General features: G+C 33.7%; 2 protein-coding genes and 1 pseudogene across 4 annotated transcripts in view; 2 read left to right on the top strand and 1 right to left on the bottom strand.

Annotated features, from left to right (window-relative positions):
* Positions 1-26,120, bottom strand: part of LOC125646956 (beta-1,4-N-acetylgalactosaminyltransferase bre-4-like) — a 66,046-nt gene that overhangs the window by 7,967 nt on the left and 31,959 nt on the right. The window contains exons 1-4 of one of the 3 annotated variants that reach the window (XM_056140036.1): positions 22,909-25,185; positions 10,167-10,231; positions 2,536-2,702; positions 112-341 (exon numbers count right to left, since the gene is read on the bottom strand). In XM_056140036.1, the coding sequence (XP_055996011.1) occupies positions 112-341; positions 2,536-2,698 (393 nt within the window). In that variant the 5' untranslated portion in view covers positions 2,699-2,702; positions 10,167-10,231; positions 22,909-25,185. Of the gene's footprint in view, positions 1-111; positions 342-2,535; positions 2,703-10,166; positions 10,232-22,908; positions 25,186-26,120 lie in introns of those variants that run through there. The other 2 variants (XM_056140035.1, XM_056140037.1) reach the window with 2 other exon arrangements.
* Positions 4,124-13,631, top strand: LOC125647254 (uncharacterized; annotated as a pseudogene).
* LOC130047289 (uncharacterized) lies at positions 13,685-21,077 on the top strand. Its single transcript, XM_056141933.1, has 12 exons — positions 13,685-13,868; positions 14,581-14,706; positions 15,468-15,598; positions 15,807-15,938; positions 16,242-16,307; positions 16,549-16,637; positions 17,065-17,185; positions 17,343-17,445; positions 17,594-17,649; positions 19,636-19,746; positions 19,870-19,917; positions 20,494-21,077. Exons 1-12 carry the CDS (start codon positions 13,685-13,687, stop codon positions 20,533-20,535), a joined length of 1,209 nt encoding a protein of 402 aa, XP_055997908.1. The 3' UTR covers positions 20,536-21,077.

Raw genomic sequence — 26,120 nt, 5'->3', positions numbered from 1 at the left:
AACACAGCTTGATTTTCATTAATCAAAATTATAACTTCCTCAACGTATATTAAAGAAACTAGAAGAATTTTCTCGCAGTCACATTAATTGTTATAAGAAAACATAAATTACCTGCTCAATGACATACACTGTGTACATTAATTGTTGGCGATAAAGAATCGGATGAAGATTATTCAACAAAACTCGCAAGTGTGCCTCCCTGTTTCGGAACGGAATTAGTATGGCCACATTTTGAGCGGGTATACAATAAGGCGAGTAATGTCCTCCTATGTGCAGCCATTTGAATTTAGATGACATCTCTTCATAAGAAGTGAAGGAAAGGTTGGGCTCTATTCTCCCCTCTGAAAAAAAGTCAGTTTTGTATTTAAACATTAAACTCGTCTTTTAAAAAAATGAAGAAAAAAAAATATCGTAGAAATCCTTTATGGGTATTTAAATAAGAAGATATGTATTCAATATCTATTATTTGTTTGCATTCTTAGATTTTTTGCAAAAACTACTCCATGCATATTTGTAATAAAAAAAAACCTATTGTTTTATATAAACAGAATTTCAGATTCAAAACCTATTGCTTTATGTCTAATCATATTCATAAATGAAATATATTACTTATTAAGGTAGGTAAATACTATTAGAAATTTCTGTCAATCAAAGTTTTTTTCCACTTAAATAACTTTAACAACTCATAAACTAACTAAAAAGCCCATATAAGACATACCTTTGCAGGTTTATTTTTATACTATGTGCTACAGGGCACATATACCCCCAAATGCAAAAGCCAAATTCTAACACAAGAATGCATCATCTCATGTTTTATTAAAAATATGCACCAAAGCACATCATATTAAGCTATAATATATAAAATCCAATAGCTATTCATTTACTGAGAGAATTTTTAAAGATATTCAATTGAAAACATACACAATTGCTGTTTAATCTGCTCACATCCTTCAGAAAAAAATCACAGAATATCGCAATTTTGAAAAATTCTCAAAATCTAAATTGTTTACATGCCAGTTTTTCTTTAAAAATATTTAGAATTATATGTAAAGTTAACAAAAAAAACATATTTTACCATAGTTGACCAGAGATATTTTGCAAAATGGTCTCTTGAATATGTAAACCCCCATTTTTAAATTTAAGTTTTACAATTATTCTTTGCACACTTTGAAAATAGTAAATTGTAACGGCAAATACAGTCCTAAAATCAAGATCAACAGAATATGACAATATATATATATGTAAAACATACTGAAAATTTTGTCTTACCAGACGATTAGAACACAAGCAGTGGTGGGGGGGGGGGGGGGGGGGGGTGCACCCCCACCCCTTCCTTTTTCTCACAATTTTTTTGGTGTGTGTGTTATTCTTTTTTTGTTTGGCTATCAATCATATAATACATAAAAATACATACATGCTATCTCATACTTATAGAAAAAATAAATATAGTGTAACATATATGTAGATTCTAGCAACTACAGCTCATGTACAAATAATTTTGTTTCTTGAAAGTACTTGTGAAGAAAAGTTCAAATATTCAACAACTTCGCTGATGATTTTCTGAGGATTTATAATTCTGGGTTTCTTTGAACCAAACCAACTCCCTAAAATTCAATGTGAATTCCACTGTGAGGATCACGTCTATGTATGATTTTTAACTTGTTCAGGCTTAGATTGCAAGCTATGAGCCTTTTAAGCCTATGAGCCTTTCAATGTAGATATTACATTGCTTTGTACCATTGGAGCTAGTGAGGACTTCACACTATAATAATTCATGGTAAATATATCTAAGATTCACATTTGAATGCTAAATTTGACTCGTACAGTTCTCGTAAACTAAAAACATCAAACAAAGAAGTTATAACTGGAACTTTCTAGTCGGTGTTTAAAATTTAAAACCGGATACGTAAAAGCACGGACTTTCCTTAAGGAACTTCCCATATTTATGTAGCAATATTCCATTATCACCTGCATCTGGTGTTTATATATCTCAACCGATTCGATATGCAAGATCTTGTTCTACGTATAGTCATTTTTAAAATCGAGGTAAGCTACTGACAAACAAGTTGATGGTACAGGGGTTTCAACAGTCTCGATTGAAGTCAGCATTTCGCAAATTCTATGGTCGTAATAACGATCTAGTTCGTCAATACAACCTATCATTGGGTCAAACGCTGTCTGACGTGTTTCATACGGTTTGTTAAGCCGTTTTTGATATACTTATTTTGACTGCGAATAACTCCGTTTACCTGATCAGGATATAGGGCTCACGGCGGGTGTGACCGGTCAACAGGGATTGGTTACTCCTAGGCACCTGATCCCACCTCTGGTTTGTCCAGGGGTCCGTGTTTGCCTATCTATGTATTTTGTATTGCTTGTAGAAGTTATGAGATTGATCACTGTTGGTTATCTTCACCTTTCATTCATTACTAAGACGAATTATTTGATGCATCTTCATAATCAAGATCGTATTTTTTAAATTAATCATTAAGACGTATCAAATAATATGTACAATAATTTATTATTCAAACATACCAAGCTGTGGTGTAAACAACCAACATATTGATTCCACATTGTGTTCCACGTATGTAAATATCACATACAAAATGATACAGGAAATAGACAAACAGTAAGCAAAGTCAAGACGGCGTAGTTTCCGGAAATGTCTGTAACGTCGTGTTCTGAAGATTGCACTCATAATACTGAAATGAAGAGAAAATGTTGTTACAAATTGAATAACATGCGTTCGCGCGTTATCAAAAATTATTGCACACACCGTTGCAGTTACGAGACTACATCTTTCAAAAAATAATAATTTATTGTTTATATTTACATTTTAAAAACTTTTTAATGTGTGCATTTTTCATATATATCTCAAATCTTCCACCTAATTCTTTGGGTAAGTAGCGATTAACGGAACCGCCGTGGAAAGCAAAATGTGATGTCATAACGTAAAAGAAAGGAGAGCGCAATGCAGAAAATTTTTATAATCCAATTCTTGAATTGATATTCAATAAATATCATACAAATCAACTTATTAACAAAGTTTACAATCTGAACTGGGTTTAAACAGTTCAAATATATCTAATTGTAAACAGCCATGTTGTCACTTCGAGAAATTGGAAGTACAATTACTGAAAGAAGAATTGCTGGAATATCTTGCACTTGGATTGGTTTCTTGTGATTGTTCGGGGATATTAGCCACATATTAGAGGTAAGATCGATTTAACTGGCATGCATCGAATGAGACGGGAATGGACAACAAAGCTTTGTTTTCAGTCGGTACACATGTGGATGAGCACAGGAACTGCATGGTAATTTTGTCTGTTATGATAATAGTAGGGGTCTTATACCATACCACCCCCTAATAAGGGGTAATAATATTTTTTTTAGTAAGTTATATGGTATAAGACGCCTACAGTTATTATTACAAATCACCTGTGGGCCGAGATGCAGATGACATGATCGACAGTGTTCATACGCCTAACAGATTTATAGTGATTCGGTCTTTGCAGTTATAGGCAAATATTCAAAATTCTCTGATGCATTTTATCACAGGATTAAAGAGTAAATGTAAATATAACTTGTTGTGCATGTATAATTTATTTATTACAAAAGTGTTATTGCTGTTGCATGCATAATATGTATGATAGAAGTGGATTAAAAAAAAGAATAAAAGTAGACCTATCAACGCTCTACATCATAATCAACAGTAAACGCGGAACCACCCTTCCGTTTCCGAAATGTGGTATATTTTAACGATATCGGCTTTATATCAGTATGAAATAAAACGGAGTTTGAATTTACATGTTTTTCTTAGGATATACATAATCGCAAAACGGCACTGGTCACATTGATATGTTTTGATTTAGCAGAAATATACACAATGTAAAGCCATTATCCTCAGTTCAAATATTGAAGACAATTGTCCATCTCAGCTATTGATTGTTATGGGGTTGAAAGAACACAGTTCTTGATTTGTTTGTCAAAAGAACGCTTAGGAAATTTTGAATGAATAGATGATTAATGCATGTTACCCCCCCCCCCCCACTCCTCTTCTTGAAATTGGTAGGCGTTAGAAGTAATCCCACAGACCGACCGCGTCATAACTTATGAATATGCATACAGCGGAACGGAATTTACCGATGGTTAACGAGTATTGTTTAAGCACATGGTAATGGTTCTAAGAGAATCATGAACACGGAAAGGTGGAAAACATTATGGACACCTGTGTCAGAGGACGGATTATGTGGATGGGTGAGAACTTTTGAGGAAGCTGAGAATGTTCGAAAAGCCTATGAGGTAGAGACCTCCATCACATATGTTTCTGGGAAAAAGGAAGCGCACTTCGGAAGGCCAGAAATAGGTAGATCTAGGTTTAGATTGAAAATTAACATTCTTTTTCATGTATGCAAATATTTAAAGTCAGGACAGCTTAATTTTCAGTCATCTAAAATATTGAACTGTATAAACTTTTTGTACGTGGAAATCGCCACCGCATACACAGAGCTTGAGAGGGGGATATCCTGGTCTTGAATCTGCGCATACCCCCCCCCCCCTATCCAAATCTCAAGTGTTACCCAGTGGCGGATTTAAGAGAGCCCCCCCCCCCCCTAAAGGTTTCAAATTTAAGGTAAATCATGGTCTCTTGTTTAGAAAAAAATAAACCATGAAGCAATACATTTTTCCACTCGGAGAAATCAATGATAAGATATTTTAATTTATTGTTTATCTTCAATTTATTTGATGCGCGCAACAATTCAATTAACGATGTCTTCAAAATAATTAATGATATCTTCAATTCTGAATTATTGCGTATGGCAAGCCATATTCATATTTATTCCTCTAAAAAGATATCTTATATAATTTATGAGATGTCTTATATATTTTCAGTAAGATATGTAATAAATTTTATAAGATATCTCATATAGTTTACAGTGTATAAGATATCTCATAAGATATCTTATAAACTCATAAAGTTTATAAAATATCTTATATATCAAACAAGATATCTTATAAAGTTTATGAGATATCTTATAAAAAATAGAAGATCTCTTTAAATACAAATTTAATTTTTATAAGATGTCTTATAAAGCATAAAAGATACCTTATATGTTTTATAAGATATCTCATAAGTGACAAGACAACAAAAAAGATCTGACAAGGCAACATAAAGAATTGACAAGTCGACATAATTATCTGACAAGTTACTTTTACTGAGAGAATTTATATATCCCCCCCCCCAAAAAAAAAACCCCTTAAAATTTGTGTTATTGTATTAATTTCACCTCATTAAAGGTGACTAAAAATAGTAAAAATGACTACATAGGAGACATATTTCAAGCCCTATAAAATCTGTAAAATCCAGGAGCTTGTCTTCCAGATTGTGGAAAATTAAATAATAAATATGCATCCTCTTAATTGATTGATATACTACTACTTGCAGGGGATGTAGTCTAAATCATTATGATGTATAAATTGCCGAAACGCATCGGCATCTTTATGAAAACAAATTCAGAGGGTTCTTTTTTAACAGGATTTTTTTTTTAATTCCTTCTCTCCTCCTGGAAAATAGGGCCTTCATATACATCAGACATGTTAATTTATTGTGAAATGGAGTAGTAATAGCATTCATAGACAGTCTAATTCAGAACTATTAATTTTGATCAAGCAATAATTCAAATGAAAATGTGTTTTTGTTTTAAAAAGGATCTGTATAGAAATCTACAGTTGTTCTTTCAAGTATTGATTGTCTTTGCAGTTATTAACGAGAAGTCTCGGGTTCGCTTCAGTGATTTAGGAGATCCCTGTATTGTCCCTTATGATGGAACACCATTCATTATTCTGGCAAGGTGCGAAAGACACTGTATTTTTGGGAAAGACAAACACCAAAAGAAGAAGAATGAAATGAAATAAAGGAGGGAGTCTCTCCTCAAGGTAAAACTATATACTTTAAATGAATGCTACATGGAGCGACATGGAGGTCACTTATACACCATTATACTTTACACATTACAATTTACATATACATGTAACATCTGTCACCTATAGTATGTATTATTAAAAGGTCAGTCTAGCAGATTCCCAGGTCAGTCTCTCAGATCCCCTCATGAAAGGTCACTTAAACAGCATACATTTTCTATATGGTGTCTCTGTCACCTAAAGTATGTATTATTAAAAGGTCAGTCTAGCAGATCCCCAGGTCAGTCTGTCAGATTCCCTCATGAAAGGTCACTTATACACCATACAATTTCTATATGGTGTCTCTGTCACCTATAGTATGTATTATTAAAAGGTCAGTCTAGCAGATCCCCAGGTCAGTCTGTCAGATTCCCTCATGAAAGGTCACTTATACACTCATACAATTTCTATAATTTAAAACATGAGTTGATTAATATATATGTCTGCTCTACAGGGTGACCATCCAGTCCCAAAGAAACGTAAAAAGTTACTCCAGGCTTCAAAGAAAAAAGGATGTCGGGCCAAGATAATCATGAAAGATGTTGTATTCTTCCATGACTATCAGGTAAAATTTGTTATATTATATGACCATTTCATTTTTAAGAAAAAATATTTTGGATTATGAATCAATGGGTTGATTCAATTCATAGATATGCATTATTTTGTTTAAGAGATTACAATTTTTTTTGTAATTTTGGATAGGTGCAGAAAAACACAGAAAAACTGAAAAGAAAAGCAAGTAACATCTGAGGGATGACATTTCAGACGTTCCTGACAAAGTAAAAAAACAGAGACGGATTTATATATTGCTTCCAAAGAGTGAAGATCACGAGTCAACACATCTTACCGGACAAGTAAGTCAAAAATACATATTTTTAGGTTGAAGCACATATTAAACATGTATTAATTTTGAATTGTTGATAGCATTCATTGCTATAATTTACTTGTTGCTCTTTTCAAATGAAATCGCATTTGAATTGATGCACACTATGATTTAATTGAAAAGAGCAATAGCTAAATGCATACATCAATTCAATTGCTGAGTGCAATAATTGAATTATTGCTTCCTTCTATTGAATTAATGATATCTTTAATTCAGTCGATGCATACAATGATTCTTTGGAAGTGAGAGCAATCATTTGATAATAAATGTCTTCAATTCAACATATCACAATAGAATCAATGATCTTTTTAATTGTTGCTCTCTCTAAAAGAATTGATGTGTGCACTGATTCCTTATACACATGCATTCATTGTAAATGTAAAACTAAATAGTCTAAGATGTCTTCAATTGAATGAAAGAGATCATCAAATGATTTATACCAAGCTCCAAATTAAATATTGTGAGTGATTAATATACACCATGTTGATATGCACATCAATTGAATTGATGAGAGAATTAATAGAATTTATACACAAATCAAATCAATTATTGCTCTCATCAATTCAATTAATATGAGTATTGATTCAATTATTGGATGTAGCATTTGAAATGATGCTATACATGTATTCAAATAAGTAAACATATCTTCAATTGTTTGAGTTTATGTTAATTTGGCACTCCATTCATACAGAGAGGTCACATCCATACCAAGGAAGATATTTTTTTCAGAATTACAGGAACAAGATGTTGATAAAATTTTCCTTCTATATAGAATTGATATGTAAATCAATTAATTTTCAGCTGGCAGGCTTCATGAATCCTCTGTCCAAGGAAGTTCGAGATAAACTTGGTGAACTTGTTGGGCATGGTGTAACAAGTGTTTCAGAGATGCGAAGACATTTGCGTGTGTCTGTTGATACCTTGCTCTTTAAAGATATTAAGCGTCCTGCATTGTCCGATGCTGCCTACTATCCAACAGACGAAACAATCAGGACACACATCTACCTTGCCCAGCTGAGGTTGAGGTAATACAACATGTTGAAAGTTTAATTTACTAGTAATGTAATTTTCATTTTGACAAATTATACAACTAATTAGTTGTGCTTGATGGAAAACATTCAACAACACTTTAAGAGAAGAAAATACTGTCATTTTGATGTAGATACTCAAGGATAGATCAAGAAAATCTCCTGCAAAAGGTAGCAGAGTGGCAAGACAATTATCCAAAGGATAATTTCATCTTTATGCCTGCCTCTGACTCTGCACCAACTGACAGAGATATTTTGAGGAACATAGATTGTGTGGAGCAAGATGATGATGATGAGGTCTATCCTCAAATACAGACAGCAGAGACAACAGAATTTTTCTTCTGTCACCAGAGTGAATTTCAACGTCATCTATTGTACAGGTTTGAATTAATAAAACTTATTAAAACTGTCAGGTGTTTTGATTGATTGTTTAAGGTAGCAATTATGTAATTGTGATTCATTTTTCATTCAAATATTGATAAGAAAATCTGTCAGTGTTGAAGATTTCATTTCAGTCTTTCAAATACTGATTTACCATAATGTAACAGATGTAAGATAAATGTTTGCATTTGATTTGTTTTGTTTTCTTTTACTTGTGACTTGCTATTCTTTAGAATGAATTTTGTTGCAGGTATGGAAATTCCCTGTGCTTGCTAGATGCAACCTACAGAACCACAGAGTATGCATTGCCACTGTTTTTCCTTGCTGTCAAAACCAACGTAGGGTACAGTGTAGTGGCTGAATTTATTGTTCAGCACGAGACGAAGAGATCAATAATGCAAGGCCTACAGACAATAAAAACCTGGCTCCATAATGCACCAGACAGGCCAGCAGAGTGGTACTGGGAACCCAAGTTTTTTATGACAGATTTTTGTGAGAGAGAAATTGTTGCAATTGAGGAAATTTTTCCTGGTATGATGGTTAATTTTTATTTTTCAATAGGTTTATAATGAAAATTCAATTGATTTAGAGGCAATAAGAATGCAGTGAATACTAGGATATTTGAATTTTCGTATGAAAGTAAAACTTCTCCCTGTATAGTTAAAGTAAATTGACAGAAAATAATTATTTATGTAATGTATATAGCTATTTTAATTGGCGACATTAAATTAATGACATTTGAATTACCAACTGTTATTCCCACATGTTGATTTTTATTTCTTCCAGAAAGCTTTGTTTTTATCTGTGATTTTCACAGAGAACAAAGCTGGATTAGATGGGTCAGCAAGACAGACAACGGTCTTACTGATTGCAAAGACCGCGTGCTGGGAATGCTGAGGAGTTGTGCTCATGCATCATCAGAAAAGGAGTACACAGAGGCCATCATGAACTTGCAAAGTTCCGATATTTGGGCCCGGAACAATCCCCTAAGGAACTGGTTCTCAAAAACTTGGATGACTGAGAAAAAGGTTTTTTAAAGTACTGATATTCCAATTAATAGTGGTGATTTAATCAGTTAAATTATTATGTTATATACTTTTTGTCTGTCTGTCTGTCCATCTTTCTGTTTGTCTGTCACAAAATCTTGTGAACACTTCTCCTCCTATATGGTTTATTGGATAGACTTAAAATTTTGCACAGTGCTTCATTATCATTTAATAATGTTCACATTGTTATGACCTATGGATGTAATATTTTTCTACAATTTACAGTGGATCAAAGAAGAGCATTTTATAGCGTTTTCATGTTCAAGGGTATATTACACTGGCCACATCGATGTCGAATCTTTTTATACACCCGTCTTAAGACGGGACGTATTATGGTATGGCGTTCATGTCTGTCCGTCTTAGCTTTTTCGTGTCCGACCTGTAACTTAAATACTACAAGGCCTAGAATCATCAAACTTTGTCTGTAGATACATCTTGGGTAGAAGGTGTGTCGCACATTAAAACCAGGTCACTGTGACTTTTCATTAAGAAGATATGGCCATATATGGCAAAAACTTGTCCGGCTCATAACTTGAAAACTATTAGACCTAGAATCACCAAAATTGGTCAACTAATGCATCTTAGGTAGAAGGTGTGTTGCATCCTACTTTAAGGTCACTGTGACATTTAATTAAGGTGATATAAAAAATGTTTTAATGGGTACAATCTATACTGTTAACAATATGTGACGGGCGTATCATGTGCCGTGGCGGTACACTTTTTCCCATATCATTTAGTACAGTAAGGGGAGGGGGTGTAATTTGGAGCACTTTCAATTTGGGATGCTGGGGAGGCATTTACTGTTAATAAAACCAAATAATATTTCAACTATGTACTGTGCAGTACTGATCAATGGCTTGTACTTACATATGTAGCGGTGGGTTTGGTCCCAGAGGTATGGATCAGGACTCTTGGTGAATACAAACAATGGTCTGGAGAGACAGAATAAAGTCTTCAAGTATCAGTTTTTAGAGCAACGAAAGAACAACAATGTCTCAGGAATGATATCAAGCCTTGTACATCAGTATTTACCCACAATGATGCTAACGTAAGCCCAAGTTTAATTTTCTAATGTAATGTTCTTTTATTTGTTAAATGCATGTGCATGGATTTTCTTGTTTCATTATCTTTATGTCTGGAAACATATAAACATTAAACATTGAAATTCACATGATTTCAGAATTAATAATATTGAATGAAAAGATCTCATGTCACTTTAGCAAGGAAAAAATGTATTATTAGCAATTATTATGTCTCCCCTCTTCCAGGGGGAGACATATTGTGTTTGTACTTTCTGTCAATCTGTCTGGCTGTCACAAAATCTTGTGTACGCTTCTCCTCCTTTAAGGCTTATTCGATAAATTTGAAACTTTGTACAATGCTTCACTCTCATTTGTAGATGTGCATATTGTCAGGACAGGAGGATACAATTGTTATCTAAGAGGGGTGGGGGGTGTAAAATAGCTTGTGAACACTTCTCCTCCAATATGGCATATTGGATAACCTTGAACTTTTGTAGAATACTTCATTATCATTTTATGATGTTCACATCGGTCTAATCAGGGATCTAATATTTTCCTACAATTTACAGTGGATCAAAGAGGAGTGTTTTATAGCTTTTTACATATGTACAAGGGTATATGTTCACTTTCCTACTGGTACTTCAGCATAACAGCTAGTCATTATTTTTGTATCATATACAACAATGACATTGGTCACATCAATGTTGAATATTTTCTCAATCTTTTTCCTCAATGCACATAGTACTGTTCATAATGTCTAAGTTCCTGCTCATGCTTTCTCATCCATACCATACAGTACATTAAGAGGAGGGGGTTGTAATTTGGAGCACATTCAATTTTGAGAGCTGGGGAGACATTTGTTTTTAACAAAAACAAATTATATTTCAAAGATTTCTTAAGTGATTTAAGAATGATGATGAAAATCAATGAGGCATAATAGAACATTTGTTTTCAGGAATGCCAAGTTATATTTTGCATGCAAGTTATTTTGATGAATTGATGATTATATTTAGACAGTTGAGAGAGAAAAGGTGTAGGTAAGTAATAATGCCATGTAAGCTGCAAAATTTATCACTATACATATTCCTATTACCATTAATACTCCTTAGAATGTTTAATTCCTTATTAATATCATAAGCATTTTCATCTCACGCATGCATACCCAAACCTCCACAGAACTCAAATCCACTTGAGCAAAACAAAATTTTCAATATTTCATGAGCTTTGCCAAAATAGAGTAGAGAACTTTTAATGCCATGTATTTTTCCTTGCCTTTTAATGCATGTATAGTGTAATATTGGTACTTTTATGCACGAAATATTCATATGGCATTGTATAATATATTATTTTAACTTTGTATACTAATTCATGTCACATCTGACCACAAATAGTCACTGTAAACCCAACCTTTTTTCATAAGCATGAAAGGTCCACTGTTTCTCACTGACTCATGTCATGGGATTTGAAAAAAGTGTCTCATAATGGGACTACCATAGTAGGTTCTATCAGGAATAATTGCAATCTGAGCATGTTGTTCTGGGAAAATTAGTTTCAAAGAGATAAGGGTAATTTAACAATCTACTAATCCTTGGTAATTCTATAGTCTTATAAAACACTTGCAATCTGGGACATGGTGTTTTACAAACACATCTTGTTGAAAAAGTTATGGACCTTAAATTTAGCAAATGCCAGAAAGCGGGGCGCTTTGTGGTGGTTGCCATCATTTTAATTTTATAATGTTATAGACTGCTTCAGTGTAATTGATTTCATGAAGAAGAATATATTATAAAATATTATAGAGAAGTTAGAAAGTACAATTTCTGAAGATGCTGTTGTCATGATTCCAGTATCCACATTTTCTTTCAGATGTTTACCAATAGGTGATTCTAAGCATTGAAAAAATGTCTTCTGTTTTATATTTTGCATAAACCCTTGCAAAAGTACATTATTGTTACATTTAAAAATTTAAATTCTGTGAGATTCAAACCTATGATCCACATATTTATAGGTTAACCCACATATCGAGGTAATATATTGCTGACCTTGATGATGAATGATACTACTTTAAATAAAGTCCTCCAACTCTTGGCATTTTTGTCATGTTTGCTAATTAATGTCACAAAATAAACACCTTATAATAAAAACACTCAATCATAACCTCTCTTGGGTGTATTATGTACCGTTTACGGTACTCTTGTTGCATAAATGATGTGTTATAAAGTATATATTTTATTTAGATATATAAGGGATAATGCCACAGCAACAGATGTGTATGGAAGGTCTTATATTACTCATGTACCAGAATTTTTGAAAAATAGACCTCCAAGCTTCATAAAGCACTGCATGTCAAAAATGGAATTAGCAGATACCATCAGTGCAAATGAAATTAATTCTACGGGCAACAGAACATATAAGGTAAATATTATAACACCATTTAAGTGGTGTAAGATTACTAAAATTCATAGAAATGTACTGCATAATGTAAACATTGATATTCACACAATTCATGGCCCCTGGGTCAGGGGTTCAGGCCCTAGGGCAGGGCCAATATGGCCATATAATGAAAGTGTATTAAATAATAGAAAATCTGCTCTACTGCCATATACATGTATATATATATATGAGAAAAACTAAATGCATGATTATAATGATGTTCATGACGCTCTCTATTCATGGCTCCGGGGTCAGGGGTTCAGGCCCTTGGTCAGGGCCAATATGGCCACATAATAAAAATATATAAAAATATACTTTTTCTTCTCTACTGTCACAGTCATGGGAGATAAATTAAATGCATGGTTGTGATGTCCATAATGTCCTCTTCGTAAATTGTGAAATTCATGGGTCAGGGTTTTTTTGGGGGGGGATGTCAAAATGAATTATATGTTTCAAACTTCCATTTTTCCTTCTTCTGTAAATGAATAGGAATTGTGTGCATATTTTGAAAGGTCATATTCATGTGCACAAAGGACTCCATATTGAGATTTAAATGCAAATATGAGACTCCCTGTATGGGCTATGATACTCAGGTGACCATTAAGGCCCTTGGGCCTCTTAAAATGTGATTTCAAGTTTAATAGAATATTTTAATTCTGATAGGTGAAAAGTCAATCTGACCCTGGACAAAGAACAGGTTACCAAGTCATAATGGACAATGGAAATGGGATGCCTAGCTGTGAATGCCATGCTTGGATGTGGACATTACTTCCCTGTAAGCATATCTTTGCTTTTATAAAACACACAGAATCATCCTGGGAAGATTTACCCCTCCAGTATCTCTCCTCCCCATATTTCAACATTGATTCCCATGTGATAGGAATTCCTATTCCATCTGAAACACTTGAAGAAGATGGGGAAAACAGCAACATGAATGGAAATCAATTTTGTTTTGATGCAAATGTAGAGGATGTCTCAAATTTTATGGATCCTTCAGCAAGGAAAAGCCCAAAATCTCTAAAAGCTCTGGCAATCCAGTGCAGAGAAAAACTGTCACTTTTACAAAATGCAACATATCTGTGCCAAAGTGAAGGTGCTTTTAGAGCACTGGACTGTCAGTTGGAGGATGCTTTAAGTGCCTTCAAAAGCAGTTTGTACATGGACAGTGGACTTTTTAAAGAAACTGTAGATAAAGTGACAAAAAAAAACTGTAAAACGACCAGCAACACAAAAAGATGTACTACCATGTAAAAAGGTCAAAATTCTCAAAGACGTGAACAGACGGAAAAGGGACAATAAAAGAAATAGAAAGCTTCCATTGAAGTCCAAAAATTGTAGTGAAACAATAATAATAGAGGGACATGAGCCAGTTCCGAATACAATACAGGAAGAAATTAAAGGTATCTTATTTTCTGCTTCTTTTTGGATAAAATCCATCAATGAGTAACTACTGTGGTTTTATCGATATTCGAGGGCATCAATTCTACTGCTTTTATTCAAATGCATAGTTTCAAGGATACTTGTATATGTTGAATTGGATTCTATAGTATACATCATAACACACTTATTTTGTATATCAACTCAAGATCAAAATCCACAAAAATTGGTACTCAACGAAAATTGGTGAAACCACAGTATTAGAAATTTGGCTTTTCAGAAACTGTTGATTATGTAAGATTTATTATAGTTGACAAGATGTATAATGATCCTTATTTGACCTTGTCCTCTCATTTTAAGGTTAATTCTTACATGTCTTGCAATGAAATGGCAGGGGAAAGTTAAAAAGAAGTGATAAGTGTTTGAATTGTTTAATCATGTTCTTACAGACTCCAAACATCCAAAGAGTATATTGAAACTGAAAGACAGGAGATCAAAAAGTATCCATAAAAAAGTGCATTTTGAGGGAGAGGCTGATTTGAGTCATCCACTTACTCATATGGACCACGATCAGGGTATGAAAGTACTTCCTTACTTCTACACTATCCTATTGTATTTGTGGTATGACATTTATACCCGTCTACTTGTTCTGGATTTACATCTTTTAAATGAAAGGTGAGATAACGAACAGTGATCAATTATCAATCTCATAATTCCTATAAGCAATACAAAATTAGAGAGTTGGGCAAACATGGACCCCCTGGATATACCAGAGGTGGGATCACGTGCCTAGGAGGAGTAAGCATCCCGTCGACTGATCACACCCGCCGTGAGCCCTATATCTTGATCAGGTAAACGGAGTAATCCGTAGTCAAAACCAGTGTGCCAAGAACACCCTAACAATCAGTATAAAACATATCAGACAGCATTTGACCCAATGATAGGTTGTAATGGCAAACTAGATCATTATAAGGACCATAGAATTTGCGAAATGCTGACTTTAAACGGGACTGTTGAAACCCCTGTAACACCAGTGTAACTTGTTTGTCAGTAGCCTGCCTCAATTTAAAAACTGATCATACACAGAACAAGCTCTTGCGTATCGAATCAGTTGAGAGATATAAACACCATATGCAGGTGATAATGGAATATTGCTACATAAATATGGGAAGTTGACGATGGAGAAGTTGAAATCATCCCGTTTGTCATAAAGTTGAGTTGTTAAATCAGTACAATACTTGTAGATATTATTAAAAATTTATATGTTGTGTCTTAGTCATCTCCTTAACTTATATCAGAACTGGTAGATAATATAATTAAACTTGGACTTTCACAGCTTTAGATGCAGTTAAGAAGCTATGGAACCTCAGGGAAAGTTCCAACTACATAATAGCAAAGGTGTCCGCCTACAATATAACAGATGAGGATTTTAAGTCACTAGCTTGTAGGAACTGGTTGACAGATCAGGTTAGATAAAAAAAAAATTATGAAAATGTTCATAAACATCAGTATTTGTCTTATTTGAAAAATAAAGCTACATCAATATATAATTTGAATGCTAGAAGCATGTACTTCCAAGTGTTTCAATTTGCAGTCCTTTCAGTAACATCCTTAAATTTTGAGTATCTGGTTAATTTATGCACTCCAAAAAATGTTGCATAATTTGTTTTTGCAGGTCATGGATCCATACATCGCATTTATAGTTCAAGCTGAAATTGAAAAGGGTAAACAGATCACAATGTACCCTTCACAAACCATGACTGCTATTATGAGTGGTACTTTTTCAGTGGAAAATTGTCGAAAGAAGGTAGCTTTACAGAACATGTAATTGTTCAATTTGAAGAAAATGAAGTGGATATGTGTGATATTTTCATAGCACAGTAACTCTTTGTCTAACATTATGCAGGTGATATTTCTTATGATGTGAGATGAAGTGCCTGTGTCATGATAGTGATACCAAGTTTTATTTAGACTAAGTGCTGAAAGTATATATAATTTATGAATGATCATATATACTTCATAATTGAACACTGTAGTAATATTTTGAGAAAACTTTTGTCTGTAATTTAAATCCTAAATAATTTTAGTTCTTGATCTTTTACATTTATAGCTAAAAGTGTTTGAATGTGAAGCCATAGTAGGAGCTATTATCAAACATCAGCATTGGACATTAGTGGTGATTATTGTTTGATATATTTTTTCATGATTACAAATATTAATACTGATATTTATTTCAACAAAAAATATAATATAATCATATAAATGATCTGACATCACATGTTCTAGACAGTCTGTTTTATTGTGTGGATCCTTCATCTGGGGATCATAATATGAAAGTCTACATTCCATTGTGAGTGATACATTACATTTCTATGATCTAATTTGTATTTTGTGTGTATGTTTCTCTTTATACATAGATTGTTGAACCTAAGAAGGGATTGATTTATTTCTACAATCCATTGAATGAGAGGAGGATCCAAATCAGGGACATTCAAAGAAATTGGTGGTGTGTAAATCTGAGAATGTACAAATATCAAAGTTTGTACATGTCAATATCTGTCTTTTACCAGAATCTTCACTTTATATCAAAGTGTGTTAAAGGGGCGTAAGGCTCAATGTCATGTGTTTCATTACATAGTTAAATATACTAGTAATAGTTTCATTTAAAGCAGAATTTTTTTTAATTAAGAGTTTCTAGTGTTTGTCACATCTCCTTTTGTTTTAAACATGGACACCATTTGAACTGAAAATTTGCAAATTTAATTTTCCCATTTTTACAGTGCTGAACTAATAGATTATATGTAAACAAAAACATGCCACGAGCCTTGTTTAAATGTGTCCATGCCCTTTTAAACTCATGCATAGTTGCAAGATAAACTGGAGACAATTTATCAGGTGATAATTATTGAGTTAAATCTATATTTTTCATAAAGTTCGTACATGAATGCAAGGATGATTGCTCTGAATGAGCTGGATAACATGCAGTGGAAAGTGGAAACAAGAGAGCATTCAAAGCAAACTGATAGTTTCAATTGTGGAGTGTATTGCCTTATGGTATGTGTATTTTTCTAAAAGTTCAAGAAGCATTTTTTAGATGAAATGAAGAAAATATAAGTTTATAAGCCAGTTGAAAAATTCATTGTTTCTTTTACTTGATAAATGTATTAACAGCAATTGATATTACTATCACAAAATTAATATTACTTAACAGTTTGCTGAAAGACATTTCAGTGGACAGCCCATCTCGAACATTACCAATGCAGACTTGGACTTGATGAGAATCCGAATTGCTACAGATTTAATGATGTTTGAAGGTGTGTATGTTATATATTTAACAGGGATGGTGGTGGTGGTGGGAATTAAATACATAATATTTCTGAACATATTCTAACTTTGTATTGCTACATGGAATAGAATAAAAATTATAAAATATATTACTTGCTGCTTACTTTAATGTTTTAGTGTACCTGACAGAACATTGTCCTGCATGTGGATTTGTTACACGGAGAGATAATGAGGTGAGGTATTCATTTACTTTTTATATGCCCGTCGAAGACGGGATGTATTATGGTTTGGCGTCCTCCGTCTGTCTGACTGTCGGGACCTTGTGGGCAGGATACAAACCGAACCGTAAGCTCCAGGATTTTACAATTTGGTACATTTAATCACCATGATGAGAGAAAGATGCATATTGTTTTTCAAGGTCAAAGGACAAGGTCGTAGTATCACTAAGTAGGAAAACCTTGTGGGCAGGATACAGACCGAACCGTAAGTTCCAGGATATTACAACTTGGTATATTTGATCACCATGATGAGCGGAAGATTCCTATTGTTTTTCAAGATCAAGGTCGCAGTATCACTTAGTAGGAAACCTTGTAGGAAGTAACCAGACTGAACTGTTGGGGCTAGGACTGTCAAACTTGGTACAATTCACCTTATGCCAAGTGAAAATATTACATAGAGAATACATGATTTGTCTGTTTATACGATGCAAAGAAAGTATGTCACACCCTGATGATTGATGATACTACCTACCTGAAGCCAAGTTCTACAAATCATGGTGTACATTAGCTTTTCAAGGGCGCATTATGTACCGTTAGCAGTACTCTTGTTAGCTCACCTGAGCTGAAAGCTCAAGTGAGCTTTTCTGATCACCAGTTGTCCCCAGTCCGTCTGTCTGTTCGTGCGATAATTTGATCCTTATGAGTTTAAAAAATTGCTATTTCAAACTTGCGAGTTACTTAAGAATTAAGAGTTAAGCTCATAATTTTTTCCTATAAATTAGCTCAGGTATGGTTTGTGAGATTAATTTTAGATAGGAAACTAACTCTTAACTCATGGATGTGTCACTTGTCCATTGACCTACTTTTAATAAAAATCTGACCTATGCAATATACTCTGAGCTATTTAAGACATATCTTTCATATCTTGACTTATATATTTTTCTTATTACAAGACCTTTCATTTCACATGATCTGTGGCATTGAACTTGGAGTTTGACCTACTTTTAAGAAAACATAACCTATTGAATATATCCAGAACTATTTTAGGTAGGGCTTCCATATCTTGTGTATAGATTCTTTATCTATAGATTCTTTGTGGCAATACCCTATACACAATTGTGCTTGATCTTTTGATTTTTTCCTTTGAGTTTGACCTACTTTTTAAATAAAACCTGACCTATTCAATTTCTCCTGAACTATATAGGGTAGGGCTTTTATATTTTGTACACATGTTCTTTATGGCAAGACCTTATTAATTTGTGAAGTTTGACCTTGTGATGTTGACCTTAGAGTTGGACCTACTTTTTAAATCTCTCATTTATTCAATATTTCCTGAATTATTCAAAGCAGATCTTATCCAGAACAGCAAGATCATGTTAGTCATATTGGTGTTGAGGCATCTCTGTGTTGTGTGAATTCATTTTCAGTTATTTTGTGATCATTTAGGGTTAGGTTGGGGCCACAATATGGGGACAATATTTTTCATGGGAATAAAGATTGATAAAATAAATCTTTTAAAAATCACAACAGCTGAACAATGGCAGGGCCAAGGTGACTCAGGTGTGCGATGTGGCCCATGGGCCTCTTGTTTAATTATTGTGTATGAGCTTCACTTGAGCCATGGCCATGTCAAACCCAAGACGTAAACGCTTCTTCACCAAACACTTGGTGTGTAAAGATGAAAAAACATAGGTCCAATGTTTCAACTAAGAATAGGTCTAAATTTGTGGTACTTCACCTAACAGTTGGTGATATCTCAGTATGGGGGGGGGGGAAATTCTTACAGGGACGTAAAACAAAACAAACTAACAATAAAGTACAAATTTTAAGTATGTAAGCTATACTTTAGTCTGAATAAACCATATGTAAGGTACAGCTAATCTTTCATAGTCACAAACCATGTCTATTGTCTCCGTTCACACTACATCATAGCAGTTTGAGGTAGGGTAGGTACTCCCAGACTCAGTAGTGATGTTGCTAATCTTTTATGCTTTTCTGTAGATGAATTGTGAAGAACGCACCAGACACTTTCATAAAAAACCCCACTGTGTTGGGGAGGAAAACATTTCAAAAAATAGCTTTATCTGCAGGATGTGTACCATTCGATTTTGGGTATGTGACATAATGTGTAACAAAATATTACAAATAAATATTTATTCTGAAATATATTCCACTGCAATATGATTTACTAGTACCAAGTAAGATTATCAAATGTGTTGTGTGTCTTCTTTGAAGGGAGAAAACGACAATAAAAAATCACCTGGAAAAAATGCTGCTAAAAAGGTAAAGTTTTGCTGATTTGAAAACCAACTAGGCAAAGAAATTGAAAAGATTTTTGTATAAATATTTATTAAAATATATAATAATATTCTTTGATAATATTATTAATTTTGCTTTAGATACTGTATATTAAGGAAGTTTGTATATGGGTACATGTGTTCAGTGTTAGCTCATCTAAGCCATAGACTTAGATAGGCTATTTTGATTATAAAGCATCTGGTGTCTGTTTATTATGTATGTATTATAAGTGTTTATAGTTCAATATGTTCTCTGGAACAATGGGACATATTTCAACCCAACTTAGCACTAAGCTTCTAAAGGTAAGGACTAGAGAGGATCATTTTTATTCAGAGGAGGACCATAACTCCCATTTAATGATAATTAAACAGTGAAAATAGAAATGGGGTCTTCTCAAAATACTTTGGTCCGAGAGTTGCATCCAAAGTAAAGGTGGGGTTGAATTTCTGTATGGGAATATAAAGGAAAACAGGTAACTTCAGTGAGTGTAATGTTTTAGATTATTGTTACAAGGAAAATTGGTGTTTATTTATTGTTCTCTTTTTTCTTCTGAAACACTAGACAAAGAAATCCATCAGTCTGAGGAAGAAATCTTCAAAGTGAATTTGATTTTTTGAGGACCTTCAGTTTCACGAAGATGAGCATGTATAAGAGTCATTTGATAATCAATGACCTTCACAGACAATGTATTACAAGTGAAATTTTATTGTCAGGCAACTCTCTCTTCAAATAATGTTTAAATGTTGTAATATACTGAAAATTATGTACAGTGTACCTACATTTTGTTCCAATAATGTATATTTTGTGAGAAATAGTACACGATTTACAGCATACATAGAAATCAGTACATTAAATAATTCAATGATTCAGAAATCATGAATTTGTTTTCAATGATGTTCTATTATGAAACTTAAAGCAGCATTCTGATATTACAATCTAGTATGTTTAAAATGTTTTGTGAATCACATATAGGATAAAGGTTTCAAGTACTAACATTTAGTCGATTTGATATTTGTAATACACCTTATGATGATGCTCTGATATGATTTGTAAATTGTAATCTGTATAGTATGATATCATAGACACTTCGAGGTCATATTGGGCAAGGTGTACATCAAACCCAATGTTTTTCTTTTCAAGGACCCCCATATATTTATGTATTACCCCTCTAGGTGTCTTTATAACGAATTTATCCTGCTAATGATTTTACATTGATTAAAGGCATATTGACATTATTCATTCTTGATGCTTTATTAAATGTATACCATAATAAAGCATTGCAGCATATGTATTAAAGTTGAGCTCTATCAAATATACAACACTGAAAAAATAGCTGCAACATTTAAAACCAACAACATTGGGGAGAAAAACAACTTTTTACATCACCTGAGCTGAAAGCTCAAGTGATCTTTTCTGATCACCTGTTGTTCGTTGTCTGTCCGTCTGTAAACTTTTCACATTTTCGACTTCTTCTCCAGAACCACTAGACCAATTTCAACCAAACTTGGCAAAAAGCATCCTTGGGTGAAGGGCTTTCAAGTTTGTTCAAATGAAGGGCCATGTCCCCCTTCAAAGGGGAGATAATTACAAAAAATGCAAAAATAGGGTGGGATCATTTAGAAGTCTTCTTCAAAGAACCACTGGGCCAGAAGAGCTGAAATTTACATTAGAGCTTCCTGACATAGTGCAGGTTCAAGTTTGTTAAAACCATGATCCCCGGGGGTAGCTTGGGGCATATAGAAATTGTATGGTGTTTAAGTGACCTTTTATTAGGGGATCTGTCAAATTGTATGGTATGTAAGTGACCTCTCATGAGGGGATCTGTCAGACTGACCTGGGGATCTGCTAGAATGTCCTTTTAATAATACATATTATAGGTGACATAGACACCAAATAGAAATTGTATGGTGTATAAGTGATATTTCATGAGGGGATCTGTCAGACTGACCTGGGGATCTGCCAGACTCCCCTTATAATAATACATACTATAGGTGACATAGACAGTATGGTGTATAAGTGACCTTTCATGAGGGGATCTGATAGAGTGACCTTGAAATCTGCCAGACTCCCCTTGTAATAGTACATACTATAGGTGACAGAACTATGGTTTGGAAACTGTAATGTGTATAGCATAATGATGTATAAGTGATATTTCATTAGGGGATCTGGCAGACTGACCTTGGCATCTTCTAAACTGACCTTACAATACTACATGTACATACAATAAATCACAGAGACAATATATGGAAATTGTAATTTCCTGAGTGCATATTGTAAAGGAGTAGGCTTATATGTTACCTTACAGTATCTGGCAGAATGAAATTGTAAGCTCAAATAAAAGAAAATATTTTGCACCCGATATGACATGGTTTAAATAATAATTTTAAAAATTCTATTTTTTAAATATAGAGTGATGACCATTTCTCTCCACATATACATGCAATCCACTTATTGTCACTGACAAGGGATTAATATCCCCCCATCCACACCTCCGTATTTTCCTTAGGATTGTAATACCATGTAACACAATATATATAATTATATATATATATATATATATATATATATATATATATATATTATACTAGATGGCTAACAACACTTGCATGTGCTTTAGTGCCAATATTGAATTGAATTAAATACTCCAGTTTCAGTCGCTGCAATGTCAAAAACTTAAAACACGTTTGTTGTTCGGATTGGGGGGTGTTGGGTGTTGTTTTTCGTTGTTGCACGAAAGGGCAAGTAATCACTGTAGTGTTTACAATAAAGGAGGTTAAACGGGTCTATATATAGAACTCGAAAATCATGCATATTCATAAGACGTGACGCGGTCGGTCTGCCGGATTACTTCTAACGCCTACGATTTGGGTATGTGTAACGATAATGATTTTTTAAAAAATTATTAGTTGTGTTAGATATACCGGTAGTGATTTTAATACATTTTACGATGGTTTCCTTTAATTCATATGTTCATACCTGCATATCATAATGTTTTCCGATAATTGTTTATTAGAAAGACTTCACATTTTGCTGCTCCATGCCTTGATCACAGATATCTTAGTTACAGATTTCATAAACGTAATATTTCTTCCTCGCCCTCTCTCCCTTTTCTCCATACAATTATTTGGATGGCATCTAGCGCCCATGAAACATCACGTGATTACCCTGTGGTTCCTTACTTAGATCGGCATAAGTGGTAGACATGCATCCAATTCATGTAAATGATTTCATGATCAGTAGATTCTGTCTTAGGATATAACATTTTGAATACAATTATATCCCACACACATCATATAATCAAGATCATCAGAATTCAGTTTGTTACATTCGTTAAGCATTTCCATTGTAAATAGCCTTCTTTTGAATAAAAAGTTTAGATAAAATGTAAAATTTAACAGATTACATCCCGCCTTGATTACAGAAATGCACTTTTTATGGTGTTGATTCATCATCCTTGCAGAATTTACAGAATTTTCAAAACACAGGTGCCAGGCTAGTATCACGTTCAAGGAAACGAGCATATTGCACCAATTTTTATATCGCTTCACAGGTTACCTGTGACATATCGAACGTAATATAAAATCCTGCTGTGCACTTTCAAGGTTCTACATGGATTAATTATCTCCAGCATACATCCAGGAAGCCACGCGCTCTTACTCAACTGTATGGTGAAAGACGGTTTGATGTTTCTTCATCAACTCTATGGAACTGCCTCCCGTTGGATCTTCATATTGAAGATTCAATAATTGTTTTTTTAAAACAACCTTAAAGTAGACCTATACTCGGCCTAAGTCACCATCAAATGTAAATGCGGAACCACGCTTCCGTTTTCCGAAATGTGATATTTTAACGATATCCATTTGATTTTTACATGGCGATACGAGATATGAATATCCGATATCAATTCCTTCCTGGTTGTTCTTATCATCTTATCAGTCAAATTTTAAGTTGAAAATTTAAAAAAAGGGGGGGAGGGCGATAGAGATGATTATAACTTCAGAAAAAAATCGGTTGGAAAACAAACAACATTTTGGTGGATGGGGGTGTGTCAATTACATTGTACATGTCCGTGAGACATTCAGTGTACATTGACTATTCATGTATGTAAAAGTTTTACTATGATCCAAATGTTCAACATATGGAATTGTGGGGCATCAGAAAGTGGGGGAGACAGATGGGAAAGGGGGGAGGGGGAGGTAAGACCAATTCAGATTTCGACGAGCATCATGATGATATTTCTTTTGTGAGGATCCGGGTTAGAATAGGTTCCAAATTATCATCAACAAATACATGGTACGCTCGTGTAAAAAAGAAAAGTTAACATTTCGCTGCTCCAGTGACCACAGATATCGTAGTTGTGTTCGCTGCTACAATGTTACAGATATTGACGCAAGCTTCAAAGATCAGCTGCAAATAATTTGTTTTATTTCACCGACCGTCATGAATTTGTATTTTTTCCTCATCCTCTCTCCTTTTTCAAAATTATTGGAGCGGCATCTATTAGTTCCTTATTGAGATTGCATCTACTTAGACCGGTGTAAGTGGTGTACGTGTACATGTAACATGTATAACATGCATCCAATTTATGTACATGTACATGATTTCATGACCTGTAGAGATTCATATAAAACTTTGTCTCAGGATATAAGATATATCACACATTGCACGTATGCATATAAGCAAAATCATCAAAATTCAGTTTGTTACTTTCGTTTTACATTTACATTGTGCAAAGCCTTCTCTATAATATTATTTTTTCAGATAAAATGTAAGATTTAATTGTAAACCACGTGTATGTTATAATAGTTATAGTTTAGAATAGTTCAAATTCTTATCCAAGGATGTAAATATGCTCAAACTTCACATGTCTTATGATGATATGATAATGTACAATTTTTCAAGATTTTAGGGAGGGGGTGTACTTGTTATAGAGCTGATAGCTTCTAAAATAATACGTCAACATATGATTTTCTTACTCAAATCCTTAATTTAAGATAATAATCCGTTGATTAAAACCAATTATTCAAAGTTTAGTCCATAAAAATTAGGGAAAAGACCAATATTGACGTCAAATGGTATTTCCTACATTATTTCTTTTAACATGTTTGGGCTCATGAAGTGTACATTATGAAAATATTTATTCCAATTTATTAGAATAAATGATTACATACCATTAGATAAAGGGTATATAGTCTATGTTGCTTATTACAGCCCATTTTGTAAAAAAAAAAAAATAATTATTAAGAAAAATAAAGAAGGAGGAGTGCATTTTCCTTCATGTTGATGGGGTGCTTACTTTTGAGAAGCAATAACAATGAAAATAGCATGTCAACATATATATTTTTCAATGTCTATCTATTACTGGAATAGATATTTATCTTGTAAAGGCAATTTTTTCATGATCGAGTCCATTTAAGGCCGAGTATAGATCTACCTTAAAACATGTCTTTCAAACTTGTATTTGATCTGTAATTCGGTATTTATGTATACAATTATCAAAAAAGAAAGAGAAAATAACCCCACCTCAGTTTTAGTAATTTTTATGCCCTTTTCTATGTATTTATTGTTCTTTGTTTTAGTCTGTTGTTATTGTTTTACATGTAAAGCGCTTATGGATAATTGTTTTAATTAGATAAAGCGCTTTATAAAGGTACGATAATAATAATGAAAAAATAATAACCTGTAAAATAAAAACAATGTATTTAAGTTTAGTCCACACAAATGGGGGGGGGGGGGGGGGGGGGGTGGCAGTATTGACATGGCATTTTCAACAATATTTTGTTTTACATATTTGGTCTCACAAGGTGTATGTTATAAAAATATATAAATTCCAATCTATCAAAATAAATAATATGCTTTACGTCGTGACCGTGTTTGAGGGCGAAGCAAAATGTATTAGGATTAGTATGTAGATCCATAACAGGACAAAAGATACACCGAAGGTATAGCACATAACGTGTGAGGACAGAGCTCAATCGAAGTATTCTAATTTTAGACATTTTTGACCCCCCCCCCCCCCTACTCATTGAACGCGGGAAACTATATGCAACTGATGTAAACTGCATTGTGACGTCATATTCAGCGTCAGTGTTTAGCAAATTCATAGAGAGCGAAGACCTCTCACGGCCGGAAGGGCTGTGAGAGCGGAGCTCTCCCTATAGGTAACACGTATACATGTTTAAAAGGAA

Source organism: Ostrea edulis, chromosome 6, assembly GCF_947568905.1.
Source record: "Ostrea edulis chromosome 6, xbOstEdul1.1, whole genome shotgun sequence".
NCBI lineage: Eukaryota > Metazoa > Mollusca > Bivalvia > Ostreida > Ostreidae > Ostrea > Ostrea edulis.
This window is presented reverse-complemented; position numbering and strand designations above follow the sequence as displayed.